We start from the raw sequence: 17,577 nt of genomic DNA on the forward strand, positions 1-17,577 counted from the left end.
AACATTTTAAAGCAGCTGTAAAACAATCATTACTTATGTAAACATTTACAGCTCATCATATGCAGAGACCAGCTACATATTTTAACTTCTGATCAAAAAGAGACACCATTTCCTTGGCTGTACAGAAACTACTTGAAAAATTCATAAGATCTGTTTCACAAATTACCAATTCAACCATAAGAATATATAGTAAAAATGACAAAAGATTTGTTCTTATAGTTGATAAAAAATTTATGCCAAGGCATTCAAGTAAAGTTACTTTCTGTGTTCTGATTTAATGAATCATTTGAGCGGTATCTGGCTGGGTGACACAGATGCAGGGCTCGCTGAAGCCTGCTCTAATGCCTGCTGGTACCATCTTCCTTGGGACAGCACAGCCAGAACAATGTGTCAGACTGAAGTAAGATCAAGGAAAGTGCGTGCAGGGCTGGGCGTGCCACGAGGCTGGCCCACAGTACTGCCTGACCTGTGAATGGCTCTGAGCAGCTCTCTGTCCCACAGGCTCCAGTGACCCAGGAAGCCCAAAAGCAGCAGCGCAGTCATGAACACACTCGGAAATAAAGATTTGTGCAATCTCGTAATTCAAGCTCAAGACATACAAAGATTGGTTGATGGTTTAACCCTAATGGAAGGCAGAGCCTGACACTGTGAAACCACCAGTGATTTCTTAAACATTTAACATTAGTTCACCTTTTAATACAAATTTGTGTGCCTTTAACACACTGCAAAGTTTGTGTCTTTAACTTCAGAAAAATACATGAATTTGCAAAATACAAATTAAGGAACTCACTTGATACATATGAGTACAGCTTTTACAGATCGTGCTTCTGTGTAGGAGTTTACTGAAAGACACTGTAATACAATCAGGCTTCCCATTAGGGAAATCATTGTAAAGAATTTAATTCTACAGTAAGTAAAACAAAGCTAAGGAGGACTGTAAGCACTGTGGTACTTAACCAACAAAGCTAATCCTCATAAAAATAAACTACTGGAATCTAGTATTCCTTGGGAGGAATTCTGCTGCTAAAAGAGATTTCCCTTCTAAAGGAAGTGTGGTAGAATACTTATACCTATTTAGAAGCACACATATCTTTATGGAAATAATTTGAGTTTAATTATAAAAGTGAAACCTTTTAAGAAATTAGAAGCAAAATGAGAAATGAAAAGCCTAAGAGTTATGCCAAATCCAAATAATACAATATACATGTAATTTTGTCCTAATGTCAGAGAGCAGAACAATGTATGTCAGCAGCAAATGGAAGAGGGTGAATTATACTCCTACCTCATCCTACAAGGCCTCTTTAAAACCCCCTAAAGCTTAGCTCTTCTTTTTTCTTAATATAAATTTGTCTATTGATAGCATTTGATGCAACGGTGAGGATTCTGTTTTCTCAAGAAAATTTTGTTCATTTTTATGAAAGAAATATTTCTGTTGATTCCACAGTTACTTCCATGAAATCTTTCTTTTCTTTTACCTGAAAATTACATCTTGTTCCAATAGGCTAATAAGACAGTTGCACATAAGAATATTTGACATTTAAGGGTACTTACACAGATAACAAAACAATAGCAATGAGAGTCCATTCAGGCATTTTGTGAATAATATTTCTGTTTGTTAACCTGAAAAATAATTTTTAAAAGGTCAGTACATTTAAAAATAAAAGTAAGCAGATTTTAACAGCTCAATTTTAAGCCTACCATGAATACACTGGGTTATAAAGAAGCAGTTACAGCTGTATCTGAGCTATTCACCAGCCCTTAAGTTTCTGTCATCCTCTAATGGAGAAATTGCAGAATTGTCAATGTCCCCTTTTTTATATGAAAGTGGGATGGGAAGACTGAACAGAAGCAATTGCTTTTAAATTGCTCACAAACAGTTCTGGCTGCTGTGAGGGCCCAGCTCTCACTCAAAGCCCTGGGAAATTCTCCAGATCTGACAAGAGTTTCTGAAAAGATGGACCTTCCTACACTTAGTTTCCCTCCTGTTGGCTTCAGATCCAGATTTGCTGTAAAAGCTGATGTGGACACAGACTGAATTTTATAAGGTGGCAGTGACAATTCTCTGATGAGTCTTGTTTTTAAAATGGAAATCCAGAATTCTAACTTATGCAATGGCAGCCAGAGCAAATATAAGAGCCATAGAAATATAAATGAGGCGTGAATAAAGAACCACATAGGTGTTCAAGTGCTGCTGCACTGGATACCAGCTGACTCCTTTGGCTGAACTGCCTAAAAAACTGGATGTGCTTTAAGTCAAGTACTAATCTGTGTTAAAACAATTCATCTGTGAATTGCTGTCTCAAATTAGGCACGACCCTTGGTATTCAAAACAAGCAATTTCGTAGAAAAGTCACAGTCAAAAATGAAGCTGTGGCTAAGCAGGCACTCAAAAGAGCCAGCAGAATTATTTGCATTCAGAAATATGGAACCATCCAACAGATCAGCTGAGGGCCAAGTGCCTCCCTATGTTTGCTTCCTCCTTGCTTTCAGTTTCCCTTCCACGACCTTGTACAAATTCAGATCCAGAATGAAGATACCCTGTCACTCACAGCCACTCCTACAGGCACTGCTGAGGATGGTTCATTTCCAGCAAGCTCCTATCTGGCAAAAAATTCAAATCCAGGGTTTTCTTCCTCAGTAAGATTACTTAAAAAAAATTACTTTGGGCAAGTGTATAGTTAACCAAAAAAACAGAAAAAATACTAAAATTTGAGAAAGGAGAACTATTTGTAGCTGTCATTGTTAAAATTCAAATTCTAATAAGTAATTTCCTAAAATTATATTCAAAATGGTCCTTAAAATGTAGTTATCAGTAAGATCATTTATAGTATCGGTCTGCATTTCTCTATTTCAGAAAGATACTAAAAAATTAATAAAATAAATCTGTAATGAGCAAAGCAATATTATCCCATTTTTATCCTCAAATCTTCAAGTCTTCAAACCAAAATACAATACTGAAGCAATAATTACTCAAGTAGTGTCTCAACAGTCTGAGTTTTGTTCAATTATGAAAGGAAAAACAGCATTTTGCTCTACATACAAAGGAATTGTCACCAGAACCAAGAGTTCTGGCAAATACTGATTGTATTTGTTATTAAAAGGTTCATTTTAGCAATTATTATTTGAAATAGCTAATGGATTTAGCTGGCAACAAAATTTATACCTGGTAAACTGTTACATTTTTCTGGCTACAGAATAAGAGGCAAAACAAAGGCTGAACATCTTGACTCAACACTGATGACAGTGATAAACACTACCAAGAAATGCCTGATGGAATCATCTTGACAGGCAATTCATATGTAACATTCCAGTTAATCTGTTATGATGAGACATAATGAAAGAGACAGCTCCAGGCCACCTGGGGAAACTCTGTCAAATAGAGAAAGCAGCTTTACTTCAATGCTTTACAAGGGGTTATTATTGATTAGAGCACAGGAAGGTGTCATTCTTGTACACAAACTGAGAGATGCAGTTATTTGTGTCAATTAACTCCTATTCAATGTTAGTATTGATTGGCAAGGTCTGAACACTAGTCACTGCCATCAATATGCTATTTCTGAAGGAGGCAGTCAAAAGACACAGATAACCAGCAGGGCACAGCAGTATGGATCTGCTGATGTACTGCAGTCACTGCACTGCATCAACAGTCAGGCTTCTGCAACTGAGTAACCTCAGTACAGCACCTGTCCTAAAACACTTGTGCAGCTGGAAAAAATAACATTTCAGAGAGATCAGAGTAAAGCAAGCAACCTACAGGTGTGAAGCCTTAAATAATAAGGAGCAGTGGAAGGGCAGTCACTTTCAAACAAGCTCTGTGTCAACACCAAGGCCTCTGAAGAGCAAAGCTTTCTGAAAACAGGGAACTGCAGGGCCTCTGTAGAAATGGTTCATTAATTCTTTGTCTTGCCTCTAGCCAAAACTGTTACCTCAGAACAATCCATGAAAGAGGTCACTAGATTTCTGTCCTAAAAATAGAATGTGGAAATGTTGAAACTGTACAAAACTTTGTGTGTGTGATTTTAGTTTGGCAGTGAAATCTTTTCTGTTAAAGAGTTTGGCCAAATTCTCCCTCACCTACCTAGAGAAAGAAAACAATATGCAATTTCCCAAAATGGAATGTGCCCACTTTCTTGGCCTGTGCAGGGCAGGATACACGAGCTAGGAAAGCTGGAAGATCCCAAATAGCTGTGTGGGTTGCTCAGTTGCTGCTTTGTGGGTCTTGTGTTCCCTCCAGCAGGACACATCGTGGCCACCCAGCAGGACCACGCGGGTTCCACACTGTGAGGGAGCCTGACTGAGCACCTGGATCCAAGGGGCACAAACTTCCAGGATAAAGGACTGAAGAGTAAGATGCATAAAAACTCCATCTCAAATGACCTCCTGATAACTGACTAGTGCCCAGCCTGCAAAGCAAGGGAACTCAATAGGGGAACTGTAGGAATCCAGAGTAAATACAAACAGTAAACCCAGCATCTTTGCAAACACAGCAGCCTCTGCTTCCTCCATCCAGATTCCCAGGTAGGGGCATATATAGCTGCAGTTCAAGGATCTGTCCATTCTGTAAATCTGCAAACTGCCTTCATGGCATTAGGATGCAAAGCTGTGACTTTAGGGGATCTCAGCTACCTGTATTTTTTCCAAAACTTGCAGGAAGATGAATGACTTTAACTAATCCAGGGCAGCACAGGCAAATACTGAAGCATATATTGTTTTTCTTTAGGTTTCAACTAGACCAATTTAACCATAAAAGGGAGCTTTTCTACCTCCTGGAAAACAGCAACATATTTACATACTGTAATATCATTTAGTTTGATTACAGCCAGCAAAAATAAGTTACTATTCAACCTTAGGCTTCTTTTGAGAAAACACCACGAACATCCTGATACTCCCCTACTTCCACACAGAACTTCATCTGTGACCAAGTACCACTGATTAACTTGAAACTCAGAACTTAAAATTCCACTTAACAAGTGTAATAGGTAAAATAGGTATAAATAAGTGTATATACCAGAGAATATATATTCAGGATACATACTTAAAAGCTAAAAGACTGTCTTGGACACATGATAAAATCGAGTTGTAACAAGAAGTCTTGAACACATCTCACATCTGATTCATTGGTAGAGTTCAATGTCAATGATAAGCTCCATAATGGGAATTAAAATACTTGCAACCATAAAATACAGATGGAATCCTATTTTTAAAATGAAGTATTATGCCTTAAAAAAACCCAACCATACATTCAAAATCATTTCTCCTCAATTTATATATAAGAAGCTAATTTTCTCTGGATCTTTTAACAAAGTGCCCTTACACACTCTGGAGAATTATTTGACATCTCAGTTTTCGTAACAAAAGCTTACAGGCACTGAGGGACTTTGTTTGGGAAGAGCTCTAACCATTCTAAAACGTCTCTTGAGATCTCTCTAGTGTGTTTCTTAGCAGTGGTGATTGAATAAATGCTGCCCAAAGGAGGCTGAACTGCAAGTGTTCCTTTAAAAACCAATGGAGCTGAAAATCGTTGTTGCTTAGTTCACCACATGCTCTTTTACCCTTCTTCAGCTAAGCTCTACTACAGCCATGTGTTTTACCTACTACCCTTCTTGCCAGGCTCTTCAGCCTCAAATATCTTCAGTACAAAAAACAGGAAAGAGCACCAGCGTTTATCAGTGATCCTCCATTGTCATTAAGCATTTGAACCACATTAACAAAGTAACATTTGAATTTCTATACCTTGTAAATACAAATACCATTTAAAATTCATCCCACATCTCCCTGCCAAAGCACTCAACCCAAAACTTAAGAGACTACTAATATTAAATAAACCTACATCCCAAATTGGAGATTCAAGTCTATGCTTTCCTCTAAATATCCATGAGCTAGCTCTTGTGTTCCAACAATCAGTAATGCAAGACAGAAAAAGGGCCCAAAGGTTTTTATTTATTCTTCCCTATTTCCTGTATTTTTGTATTATTTTGCTATCAGCGACAACAAAACTCCATTTATTTTGAGATATATTATATGAAGGCTTTTAAAATTCTTGTATAGAGCCCACAAATGTCTTTAACCACCCCCCACCCAGATTCCTGAATTTCTAAGCAGCTGATCTGGAATCTTCACAGTAAGAGAACCCCAAGAAGTTGCTACCATAACCTTCAACTTACTTCCTAACAAAAATGATACAAAAAATAAACTCACAAAGTGTTATCTAAGAGATCAAAACAGATTAGAGGAGACCTTTAAATTATGATGAACTACTGTTGCACGAACCAGGAATTGGGTTAAAGACCAAGTAAATTTGATTTGGTTCTATTCTGTAAACCCACAAGTGTGTGTGCATATACATACATGTACATATAGGTGTTTTAGAAGTCTGTTTTGGTTTCAAGTCTCATTTGCTATAAACCACAGAAAACTTTATATTCATGCCCCATTGTCTCTGAATAGCAAAAGTAATTTGAGAACCTCCAGGCCTTCTTAGATAATCAATCATTAAAAAGTAGTTTGAAAGACACCAAATGTAGTTTCTCTACTTTTATCAAACTGCAAAGCAATAAAACTGTTTTAAGACACAAAGATCTTACTCAAATAATAGCTATCTATACACTATATGCAAAAACATGTTCACTGGTTTCAGTGGTGTTGTTAAGAGAAAAGGCGAGTCAGAACTTAAAAGACTGCAATCACAGAAACAAATTCAAATAGTATCAATGTCTTTATTTAAAAGAGATCATGCACAGATGAGATGCACATTTACCAGAAAGGAAGAGGGAATCTTCCACAGTAAGAAATCTTGCAGAGAGACATCTGTGTTTTAGTGGCATCCTTCCAGACACGGGGTAAGTTGTAAGAAATTGGGTAGAGCTGGGTTTCTACTCACCAAAGCCCAGACTCCTTGTGGCAAATGCTACATGAATGAGTTTTGGAAAATATACATGTAAACCTCATACAGGCTGAGGATGTGCGAGGGACTTCTCAAGAGTGACAATCTACACACAGCTAGCAGCTGCTATTGCTCTTTTTCTGACCATACTTGAGGCTGAAGGACACAATCTAGGCCCAGGCTATGAGAGTTGTCTCCCAAAGAAAACCTAAGAATGTTCAGAGAAGTTACCATTCTGTTTTGCCTCCTTCTTTATCTCACTGTTTCCAAATACTGTCTTCAGTCCTACTGACTGACCTGTGGTGATGAAAAGTGCCCACTAGATCTTCTTCCCTTTGAAATCAGGAACAAGACAGATCCAACTGACTCTAGAAGTTACTGGTAAAAATTATTAATCAGATTTAAGCCATTTAGCCCAGCTGCAGGAAGCCAAGGCAAAAGAAAGGGACAGATCTCAGAAACTCACGCTTAATAGGAGGTGACGAGGTAGCAGAACCTTTAAAAGACTCACCAGCATCCTCCAGAGACCACTGGCCTAGTTTTTAAAAATCTACAAATACTCCTGGTGACCTAGCCACTGTCAGGAGCAGGGAAAGGGCTGACTTGTTAGTCCACAGGGAATGTGACATTACCTACATGAACACGCAGCAAGAGAAGGGGAGATCTGCAATAGGGCCCTCCTCTCTGTGCCAAATCACAAATCATTCAACTGCATGTTTGATTCATCCATTTATAAAAATCTCTAAGTAAAGACCAATACTCACCTGAAAGTTTTGACAAGATTTTTTAGCTCTGTGTAAACATCACCTGAAGCAATCTGAAGAGGACCCAAAACTGCAGATAATCTAGAAGGCAAAAGACACCAGTCAATATACATTTTCCTCTCTTTCTCATTTCTTCTGAAGTAGGATTTCCACCAAAGCTTATCAAGGTTAGTAAAAAGGAAAAGAGATTGACTTCTGTGCAGCAGACCAGGCCTATCGTTTTCATTTCAGCTCTCCCTGTGCGCTGGCTGGGCCAACACCTTCACAACCTTGTTAAAAATAAGCAGCTCTAGTTCTGTGTGAATGTGGAGATTTAAATATAATTCTACATATATCTACTTACTAGTTTCACCTTTCAGTTCTGAAAAAGTATTTTTACAATTATGAGGATTAGAACTACAGGCCTTATACATTTTTTGAAGGTTTATATTTACTTGGCTCAAAAATAACAATACAAAAGGAAGCTGCATATCTATATGGGGTATTCACACATAATATACCTGCTAACCTCAGACTCACACAGATGCAACAGAAATGTCAGTCCACTGTGAGCTTGGCAGATGAAATCTAGATGATAGTTACCAGAAAATTTCAAAAGAAAGAAATAGACAGGTTTCCTCCTTACTTATCTGTGCATAAAAAGGATAGACCGCACAAACTGCACATACTCTTTAACTAGTTGTCAGGATTCCCAAATGATGGAAATAACATCCTTTGTTTTTCACATTTAGGATTAAACTTTTTCCTCTATTTACTTGTTAAATAGTTAAAATTCTCTTGTATTTGAATATCCAGTGATTTGCACTTATATGCACATAACACTTACTGCATCAGTATTCTGGAAGACTGCATATTTTACAAAAACTGAACACAGGGTTCTTATGATGCTGGGCATATTTATTGCTTTATCACAATGAAAATTATTTCTTGATTGTAACAGAACAACTGCATCAACTCAGAAAATTTGAAAAAAATCGACATTTACAGACAAGACACTTGGGGGATGGTTTGATTCCATGGTTGTGGCCTATCCACACATGGTGCAGGTAGAGAAAAACAGAAAGGATTTTCCTTTTATTTTGGCAGGGATGGGGGGCTTGGTTGTGAGGTTTTAAGTTAAAAAAAAGGCTTCTGCAAAGCCTAGTTTGGCTAGGTAACACAAACTACAATGACAGAAAAGTAAATACCACTACCAAAGCCAAGAGAATGATGACCTTCAAACTCATTTATCTGCACTGCCTTGACAATGAGAATATTTTCAAGGTTCTCCCAACTTTGACAGATTCATAATTCTAACAGCTACATCAGAAATGCCTTAATCTCTTTTGTGACTCCAAAGCCCTTTGATGCATATGAAGAAGGTCTGATGTTTGCAAAGCTTTAAGATCCAATTGTGAGGGCCTTTAGTGGTTGTAGCTGGGGGCAGACTGATACCAGCCATCCAAACACGCATTACAAACTCTCTCTCTGTATGACATATCTTAAACAAGGATTTGTTTACAAGTAACAGTATGTTTAATGTACAAGACAAATATTTGAACTCCTCTCAATCAATTTCAAGTTTTTCAGTCTAAATGTAAGCAGTTGGTAGCTACAGACTGTGCAAACTGGCACTTACAACTGGACTGCAGCTGGCTGTTGCAGAAATAAGTAAGTCCTTTAGGGCAATAATGGGCTTAAGTTATGACTAGGGCCATCTGGAAAGAGCCAGGCCCATTCTTGGATGTGTTACTTAAAACAATGATGAACAAGCACCAACTTCAGACTGACATTCACCAAAGTAAAGGGTACTTACGCTTTTCTCAGTTTTTCAAGGACAATTCGCTTCCTAATCTGCATTTGTGCATTTGAATCAACAAGTGGGAAGGTGAGATCTTCCTGCTGATCATCCTGTATTACACAAGAAATTTTAACAGCTATAACCTAGTGTTTAACTGAAGTCAGTACATCAAAAAAGTCACAGATAATCAATAAATATTTAAACATTAAATAACTTTTATCTCTGTAAAAAAACCAACCAAACTCCTTTTTAATGGGCAGACACTTGCATAATCTGATGCAACATAAGTATGCAGCTAATGGAATTTTCTCTTTCTCTATGAGAGATACTTATCCACTTATGACAGCAGAAACAAAGTACTAATTCTTTGAAGGTCTATTCAGGCTTCATAGAGCCTCCACACTGTTCCAGCAGACACTTACTCTGTCTTTGCTGGGATGCTCCCCTTCCTGTGCTTGTGTCGCTGCCTCCTCAGCCAAGACGTACCTTCCTTTATAGAACTCTTTTACCCGCAGTTCTAGGAGCTCTGTTTCTTCTTTTAGCTTTTCATAACTAGGCACAGGCTTAACTATTCCACTTGAGCCTGTGAAAGGTAAAGAGAAGTTCAAACTGTTTTCAGACTCCCCTACAGCAACAGAGCTGAGATCTTCAGGTGTATCTAAGTCATCCTCATCAAGTTCTTCAGTCTCCTGGCTGACAGATGCTATGCACTCTGATGAGCACAAAGAAGTATAGTTTGGGCCATAGAGAAATTTAAAAGTTTCCTCAGTTCTCCATTCCATAAGTGTTTGCCTAAGTACTTCTAGTAAACTGCCTTTGGAATTAACTGGATGCCTCAGTTCAGGGTTTTTATGTTCTGTTGACTTAGCTAATGTTCTTTTAAGATGTTCTGCTCCTCTTTTGCTCACACCTAGAAAAACTATCTGTGATCCATATGTATTTTCAGAGATTTCTGAAGCACTTGATTTCCCAGGAGCAGTATTGTCTGAAGGTGGTGCAGTTACTTCATTATGAACAGAGCAAGCAGGTCTTTCTTCCTGAGTGTCTAATTTACAATGAGAGAGTTGTTCAGTGGCTTCTGCCACATCTGCATCTTCAGTTTTAGGGCTGGCATGGACTTTCTGAGCAGGCTTCTTTTTGAGAATGCTTTTTCTGTGCAATTGCTGTGCAAAATTGGCTGAACTTGACTGACTTCCTGGTAGGACAGAGGAAATAAATTCTTGTTCAGTATCAGTACTGCTGTCACTGGCTGTGTCATGAGAACGAGATTCACATGGATCTGAAGATATCCTAGGATTTTCAATGTCAGATGCTTTAATTACTTCATCACGTAGTTTCACCTCTTCTCCAGACTGTCCACTACAAAAGAAAACACAAATCATCAGTGAAATAAGAAATGGCTATTATCTGCAATAGCTTCTATTCTCGTGTAAGAATGATAAACAAAGCATTTCCCCCCTTATTGCAGAAGTGTAACTTTTTGCTTTAAGAATCATGTGCTCTTCTAAAAGTCTTCTTGAACTCTAAGAGTTGTACTATTCTACAATCAAAATGACAAGCATAGAGACTATTTAGAGAAGTGAGTTCTCAGCTGATTATTGGTAGTTAGAAAAGAACAGTATAAACAAAATATTATTAAAGACAGAACAATGTCAGACTTAGCATAATGAATAATGCAATTTTTAAATGAAGACAGGCATGTTAACATATGTAGGAATATAGTACCCTTAAATCAGGGGGACAGCTGAGCTGTTTCAGCATATGTAAGTTTGCCACCTAATGGCAACGTGTTGCTAAAGCAAACAAACAGAAAGTGCTCAGTGCACAGCAAGGTACAGCGAGATGACAGAGTAGCGTGATTTCATTTTGGCTCATATAGACCTTGGAGATTAAGAAGTACAGAGGCTTTCATCACATATAATTGGCACAATTTTCTTTATAAAGAATAGATGGCATAAAATATTCAAAGTACAAACAGTGTATTTGTTTCATATTTCAACAGGCTCAATTAAGACACACAATCCAAGAGCAGCTGTACACTAAATCATACAGATCAAATATGCTGGGTTAGAATCACAAAGGAAAAAAAAAGCTTTGCATAGGTTCTAGTAAGGTCTTTTTTATAACACAACAAATCAAAGATTCCCTTTGCATCTGCTATGATGCTAAATTTCTAGCTATAAGTGCATCTAACAACAAAAACAAAAATTGCTCAGTGTACCTCCGTCCCTCCTTCAGCAGCTCTATGTCGGGTGGTCTGCAAAAAGAAAACAGAATGAACATTTTTCTGCTAAATCTATTCTCTTGAAATACACATGAATACAAAACCAGTTGAGTTTGGAAGGGACATCTGAGGATCTTCTAGTCCAACACCCTCTGTTCAAAGCAGATCACCCTTTGGTCTCTTCTTCAAACAAGAGAACATGCCAAGATCCTCAAAGATCATAAGGTTCCTACAGTAAGGACAATTCTGGGCTATTTATAGGAAAATGTTCCAATTAATGTAAAAATATGAATAGTCATGAAATTTTTACTTATTTTAAATTTTACTTCGTTACAAATTAGGCTGTCAAGTTATATTTTTTTTTAAAGAAAATGGTTTTCAAAGGTTTCCAGAAACTAAAAATTGAATAAACATATTCTTATGAGTTTCTTTCCAAAGCCCTACTTGCAATTAATCTACTTCTATCTACTTCTAATCTACTAGTTATGAGGCAGCCTATCAGTCCTATTCCTCTTATCCAATACCAAATGTTAAAAATCTAATGTATCCTGTGACTGAAATAAAACCTCTTAAACAGACACTAAATGCAAGTCAGTGTACTAACACCTTTCAGTATATAAAAGACCCTGCAGGAAAGCTGCACCACTCATATCAATAAACTGAATTTGGAAACTAAAGGTGATAACATAGAGTGATTTAAATTTTTAGCTCCATATAATTCTTCTTTGGAGTTTTAAGTGGAGGTTGTAGTCTTTTCTGTCAAAGGAATTTCAACTATTCTACCGTGTCAGTGTGTGCACATGTGTGTGGTTGTGCAAAGAGGTGTAGCTAGCCAAGAACTATCTGGGAGTTTGTTGGTTTGGTTTTTTGAAAAGATCACCTCCCCACCACCAACCCAGAATAAATAATTAACTATGTCAGGCATAAAAGAACTGTACATTTTTGATGTGAAGAATAAAGGGAGATTTTAGAAACACTTTTCTTGACAATAGCAAAACATTATCTAAAAAGCACAGGTAAATGTAAACATTTAATGAAGAGTCGAGTTTTACCTACTAGAACACCTCAGATCTGATGAGGCTGCTCTAAAGCTCTTCTCTCATTGACCATAAATTTCATATGACAGCTATAACTCCAGCTGGTTTCTTTGCTGAAACCCAGGGACTATGAGAAGTAGCATCTTGGAGAATGAAAGCTGAGTAAATTTACTGAACAGTCTCTATGCCAGTCTTTGTTGTTCAACAGTGACACCCACTGGCTCCACTGAATATTTGCAAGCCCGTGTTTCCTAAGCTGGGAACATGGACTGCATACACTGTTCCAAAATGTTATTGCAGGAAGAACAAGACACGGGCAATCAGAAATTTAGACTGGATAAAAAAACCTCTTCATGTTACAGACTGCTTTCAGATGCAAGCATTCACTGTCTAAGCTTAAGATCAATGCCAAGTGCTGTGCTAAAATTAGAAAATCTCTTGTAACAGAGTAAGATTATTCCAACCTGTTTGTAAAAATTCAATCCCAGTCAGTCCATTTTAAAGTTAATAGGAGTTAACTATTATTTCTGACTAGTCAGCCCTCTAAACTAACATGGCCACATCTGCTAAGTAGATGAGAGTAGTACTGAACCATGCCAATTTCTGTAATCCATATAGCTACAACACTTCTAAAACAAACACCATGCTAAGCTAACACGTTAACATCAGCTACCTCTGCTTCAGCTAAATCACTTTGATGTGCTGCAGCTCTTAATTACCACTGCAGATGCATAGAGAAATAATATTCTCAAAAGGTGCAATGAATGTGTAAGATTATACTTACTTTTCCTCTTCTCTCATCCACACTGGACTTTTGGAAATTTGAGCTTCAAAATATTTAGATGCTCTATAGCAAAAGTTGCTGCAAAAGCACTGGCAATGAGAGAAAGCAAGAAAACAAAACTAAGGCCAACTTTAATACATAGAAAGGTACAACAGTAATTTCTTTTAATATCTGTAAAATTAAGTACCAATACTTGTTTCTTTTCCAGCCTATGGCCAGGTTTTCAGTTCATCTGAGAAACCCAACCTATCAAATAGGTCTAACCCATTCCACACAAGCCACATTTAGCTGCTTCTTTCTTCCCTATTTTTCTGCTTTCTGCACTTTTATTACACACTGAGAAGCAAACCACTGTTGGATTCTATATAACAATAATTTTAAAAAGCCCCAATAAACCAAACTTTTCAAAGAGGAACCCATAACCCAATATGCTGTTCATACAGTTTGAAAGACATATACAATAAAATTCAGATGTCTAATAATGAAAATTTTTTTTAGCAACAGAACCTGCTATTTTGCAATGATTAGAACACCTAAAAATTTGCAGCATCTTTGAAAACCAGATTTGCAAACTTGCATCACAAGGGAAGAACACAAATCATCCCACTTCTTGTTCGAGTCTTGCCTGATTGCTTATGAAAGCAATTCCTAAAATTTTGTGTATCCCATAGTTTTAATCAGAGGAAAGGAATGCATACTATTGACACTGAAGAAATGTGTTCTGTAACTGGAAACATTTATGTTACAGTTTAGTGTCTATGTGCCTGTAGGGGATTGTGTATCCTGTGAAACCCCAAAGATGACTTTAATGCAACCATCTGTGAATAGGCTTCCAGAAAGAACCATTTTGTGGAGAATTAGGTTTTATGTTGAAAAGCCCTCAAAAAAGAAACCTAAATGTTCCCCAAAATATGTAAGATATAACTTATACTACATTACTGCAAACTTCAGCGGTTGAAAAGGATGTGCACTTTGATCCCACTAAAGCTCACTGACTATGCTGGAGCAAAATAAAGAACACTTCACAAATGCCTTTAGCAGATCAGCTGTGCCACATTCAAACACCTATCCAAGTAAAACTTTCCGTCTTATGTTTAAACTTAGAAAACCATGTATTTTGTCTCAAAGATATCATCTAGGAAGTGAAATGCACAAAAAATTTCAACAGTTTGTGAAAATTATTTTCATAAGAACCAAACCTATTTGCCTCTGAATCAAGCCACCGTATGAATGCTGTTACAAAATGCATTTCTGATGTTGCCACCATTAAACACATCCTAGAAATACACTTCTTACCATACCTTTCTTTCAGTGATATCATAAACTCTGTTCGTTTTTGTTGAGATTCTGTACTTCTGCTTTGGCACCTAAAATAATATAGTTTCATCAGCAACACTGTCAGTTCCATCAGGAGTACAGAGAAAACTTCATTCTTAATTCACATATTTGGGTATGTGCAATATATTCTATTTAACTGAACTGCATAACACAACCACCTTTGCTCTCAATTCTTCTGACATTGCACCTTCTCAGATGTAAAAATGACAGTTTATCTTTAATCACAATCTCATTTATCAGTAAAAGGCAGCTCCATAGCTATAATAAAACAGTGCTGAACATAAAACAATGGAGCTGCCATGGCAAAGCTTTCCTCATGTGTAAGTGCTGAGCAATTACAGACGGGTCTTTCCTTAATCCAGATCTATTTATATGCACGTGGGACTGAACTGTCAGACCCCCACAACCACCCAGACAAACCCAGAGGAACTTATGCAAACTGTAACAGTTTTGAAATTAACATAAGCAAACAGATGAAGTCCAAAACAGTAAATTGTTTTGTACATGAGCAGAATGTTTTCAGATAAGCACATGTAGCACTGGCATTACATCACAGGTTATCTAACTCACCTGTGAGTTCTGCTTAAGCTCTCACACATCACACCTAAAGAGGGGTGACTTCCATATTGCCACAGTTTACATACATTTTCATAGCAGATATATATGCATTCACATAATAATATCCCTGCACTGTATTGTTTTTTCAGTTCAATCTTTCTCATAGACATCTGTTGCTACACTGACAGAAGAACAAGATTTCAAAGTTTTTCCATTCACAAAGACAGGCCAGGAAGTCACAACTCTTTCATCTCTATCCCTGTCAGAACAGATCCACATATTGTGATTCTGATCATACAGTAACTGATTCTGTGATGCAAGAACTGCCCCCTACTGATCAAATTTCAACTTTCACTTCAGAAGGATTATACTGAAATGGAATTATATAATGCCTGGCTCCTTACTTGACAGCAATCTGTGCTTAATATTCTAAGTATAAAATTAAAAAGAAAATACAAGAGAATAAAAATTGTGAAAAGATTCCTTTGATAACAGCATTAAGGAAAAGCAACTTACATTTTCCAACTTATTGTGGCATAGAGGATAACCACACAGTTTGATGATAGATCGCTCATCAACAACATCTTTATAGTGAGATGGAGTAATACATTTTCCCTAAATAGACAAGAAAATAGTTCAACAACAGACACTGGAAAACTTGCCATTTTTGTCTCAAAACATCTCCTAAGCATATACATATCTAAAATTTTATAACAGTTATCCATTAAGTTTAATAAACAACACAGTGGGAAAGGTAAAAGGGTAAAGAGAGAAGGAAAAGAGACCTGGGCATTTCTATTTTACATATACAAAATCCTTCACAGTTTTGCCTCTAGTGTGGCACCTATTTCTGTCATTTTCCTCTATTTACATGTTTGGTACACCTATTAATCAGCCTATTTACAATCTTAACAAAAATAATCATCATACCATTTCAGCAAAACTCTGCTGCCAGATAACTGTGGTGCTTTAGAGACTTTGTGTACATTTACTGATGCTATGATGTGAACCTAAATTTTTACAGCTCATCTGTCAGTCCAGAACCACAGAGGTATAAACAAAGACTGTGAGAAAAAAATTGAGGATTCATTAATGTACACAGTCCTGCAAAACTAGGGCATGTTTTCACTACAGAACCCTTAAAAATATGGAAACTGTTACCAGAGCTGGTAAAAGACAGAATCAATGGTTTGGCTATTTTAAACCGCAGCAAATTGTTCCAAAAACTTTTTAATAAAGTACCACAACAAGATACAAAACAGCATAAAAACTTGCAACACCTACACAATTTAGAAGGAACTCTTCAGTAATGTCCTCTTCCAGGAGCTGCTCAACAATAGACAATGCTTTTTTCTCACACTCAATCTTGTGTCTCAGTGCAGCCTCCAGAGCTGCTTTCCTGTAACAAAACAGACACGGAATGATACAGAGGGCAGATTTCCATAAACAATTTTCTATCATATTTTTATCTTTTTTTCTGAAATACAGCTTATATTTTTCTGTATCACACCATGTTGGCCAAACAAGCAACAAGTAACTGGACTAGTAATTCTGTTACAACTACAAAGGGTTATATATTTTATATTGGTTTGTTTTATTTGCTGGTCAAGCATAGTATTGACTCTTACTATATTGCAATACATTCCCAAATTTTCTTGCAAGAGGGAAATCCAGAACTGGCTGGACAAAGAACTTGGGACAATTTATGGAGTGTTGTCAGGAAAACAGGAACTGGGTAAGGCATGAAGAATGGGAAGAAAAAAAGAACTAGGACATGACTGAGTGTGAGGTTACAAAGTAAAGGTAGGAATAAAATTAACAAATGCCTCCTCCCGAGTGTTTTTTGATGTAAATAATTATAAATGGCAGGTATGTAAAGAAGTTAAGACAGCAAAAAGTAAGCAATACAGTTTTGGACATCAGATTACAAACTTTTAGTTTATTACACAATGCTTAGATGTGCATGCTGTTAGAAGCTACACAGCATCACTCCAAACGTGTCCTACATGATGTAGATGCTGGTGATTTACTGAAGTTCATTGTGGTACTCTGAGAAAGCAAAGCCTCTGCAGCACAGAGACTGTAATTCCAAAGTGAGGTAAAACAACACAAATATCACACTGTTCCTCAGAAATTATACCTTTGAGCAGCATCTTCATTTTTCTGAGCAGCTGAATGCTTATTTCCTAGAAATCAAATATACAAATTA

At 37.1% G+C, this 17,577-nt stretch overlaps 1 protein-coding gene across 2 annotated transcripts in view; it reads right to left on the bottom strand.

Moving 5' to 3' along the window:
• Nucleotides 1-17,577, bottom strand: part of RPAP2 (RNA polymerase II associated protein 2) — a 33,709-nt gene that overhangs the window by 15,203 nt on the left and 929 nt on the right. The window contains exons 2-11 of one of the 2 annotated variants that reach the window (XM_064719807.1): nucleotides 17,509-17,554; nucleotides 16,653-16,767; nucleotides 15,885-15,983; nucleotides 14,774-14,839; nucleotides 13,473-13,561; nucleotides 11,649-11,684; nucleotides 9,850-10,786; nucleotides 9,443-9,537; nucleotides 7,648-7,728; nucleotides 1,552-1,620 (exon numbers count right to left, since the gene is read on the bottom strand). In XM_064719807.1, the coding sequence (XP_064575877.1) occupies nucleotides 1,552-1,620; nucleotides 7,648-7,728; nucleotides 9,443-9,537; nucleotides 9,850-10,786; nucleotides 11,649-11,684; nucleotides 13,473-13,561; nucleotides 14,774-14,839; nucleotides 15,885-15,983; nucleotides 16,653-16,767; nucleotides 17,509-17,554 (1,633 nt within the window). The remainder of the gene's footprint in view (nucleotides 1-1,551; nucleotides 1,621-7,647; nucleotides 7,729-9,442; nucleotides 9,538-9,849; nucleotides 10,787-11,648; nucleotides 11,685-13,472; nucleotides 13,562-14,773; nucleotides 14,840-15,884; nucleotides 15,984-16,652; nucleotides 16,768-17,508; nucleotides 17,555-17,577) is intronic. The other variant, XM_064719808.1, reaches the window with a different exon arrangement.

Source organism: Zonotrichia leucophrys, chromosome 8 (genome assembly GCF_028769735.1).
Source record: "Zonotrichia leucophrys gambelii isolate GWCS_2022_RI chromosome 8, RI_Zleu_2.0, whole genome shotgun sequence".
Taxonomy (NCBI): Eukaryota; Metazoa; Chordata; class Aves; order Passeriformes; family Passerellidae; genus Zonotrichia; species Zonotrichia leucophrys.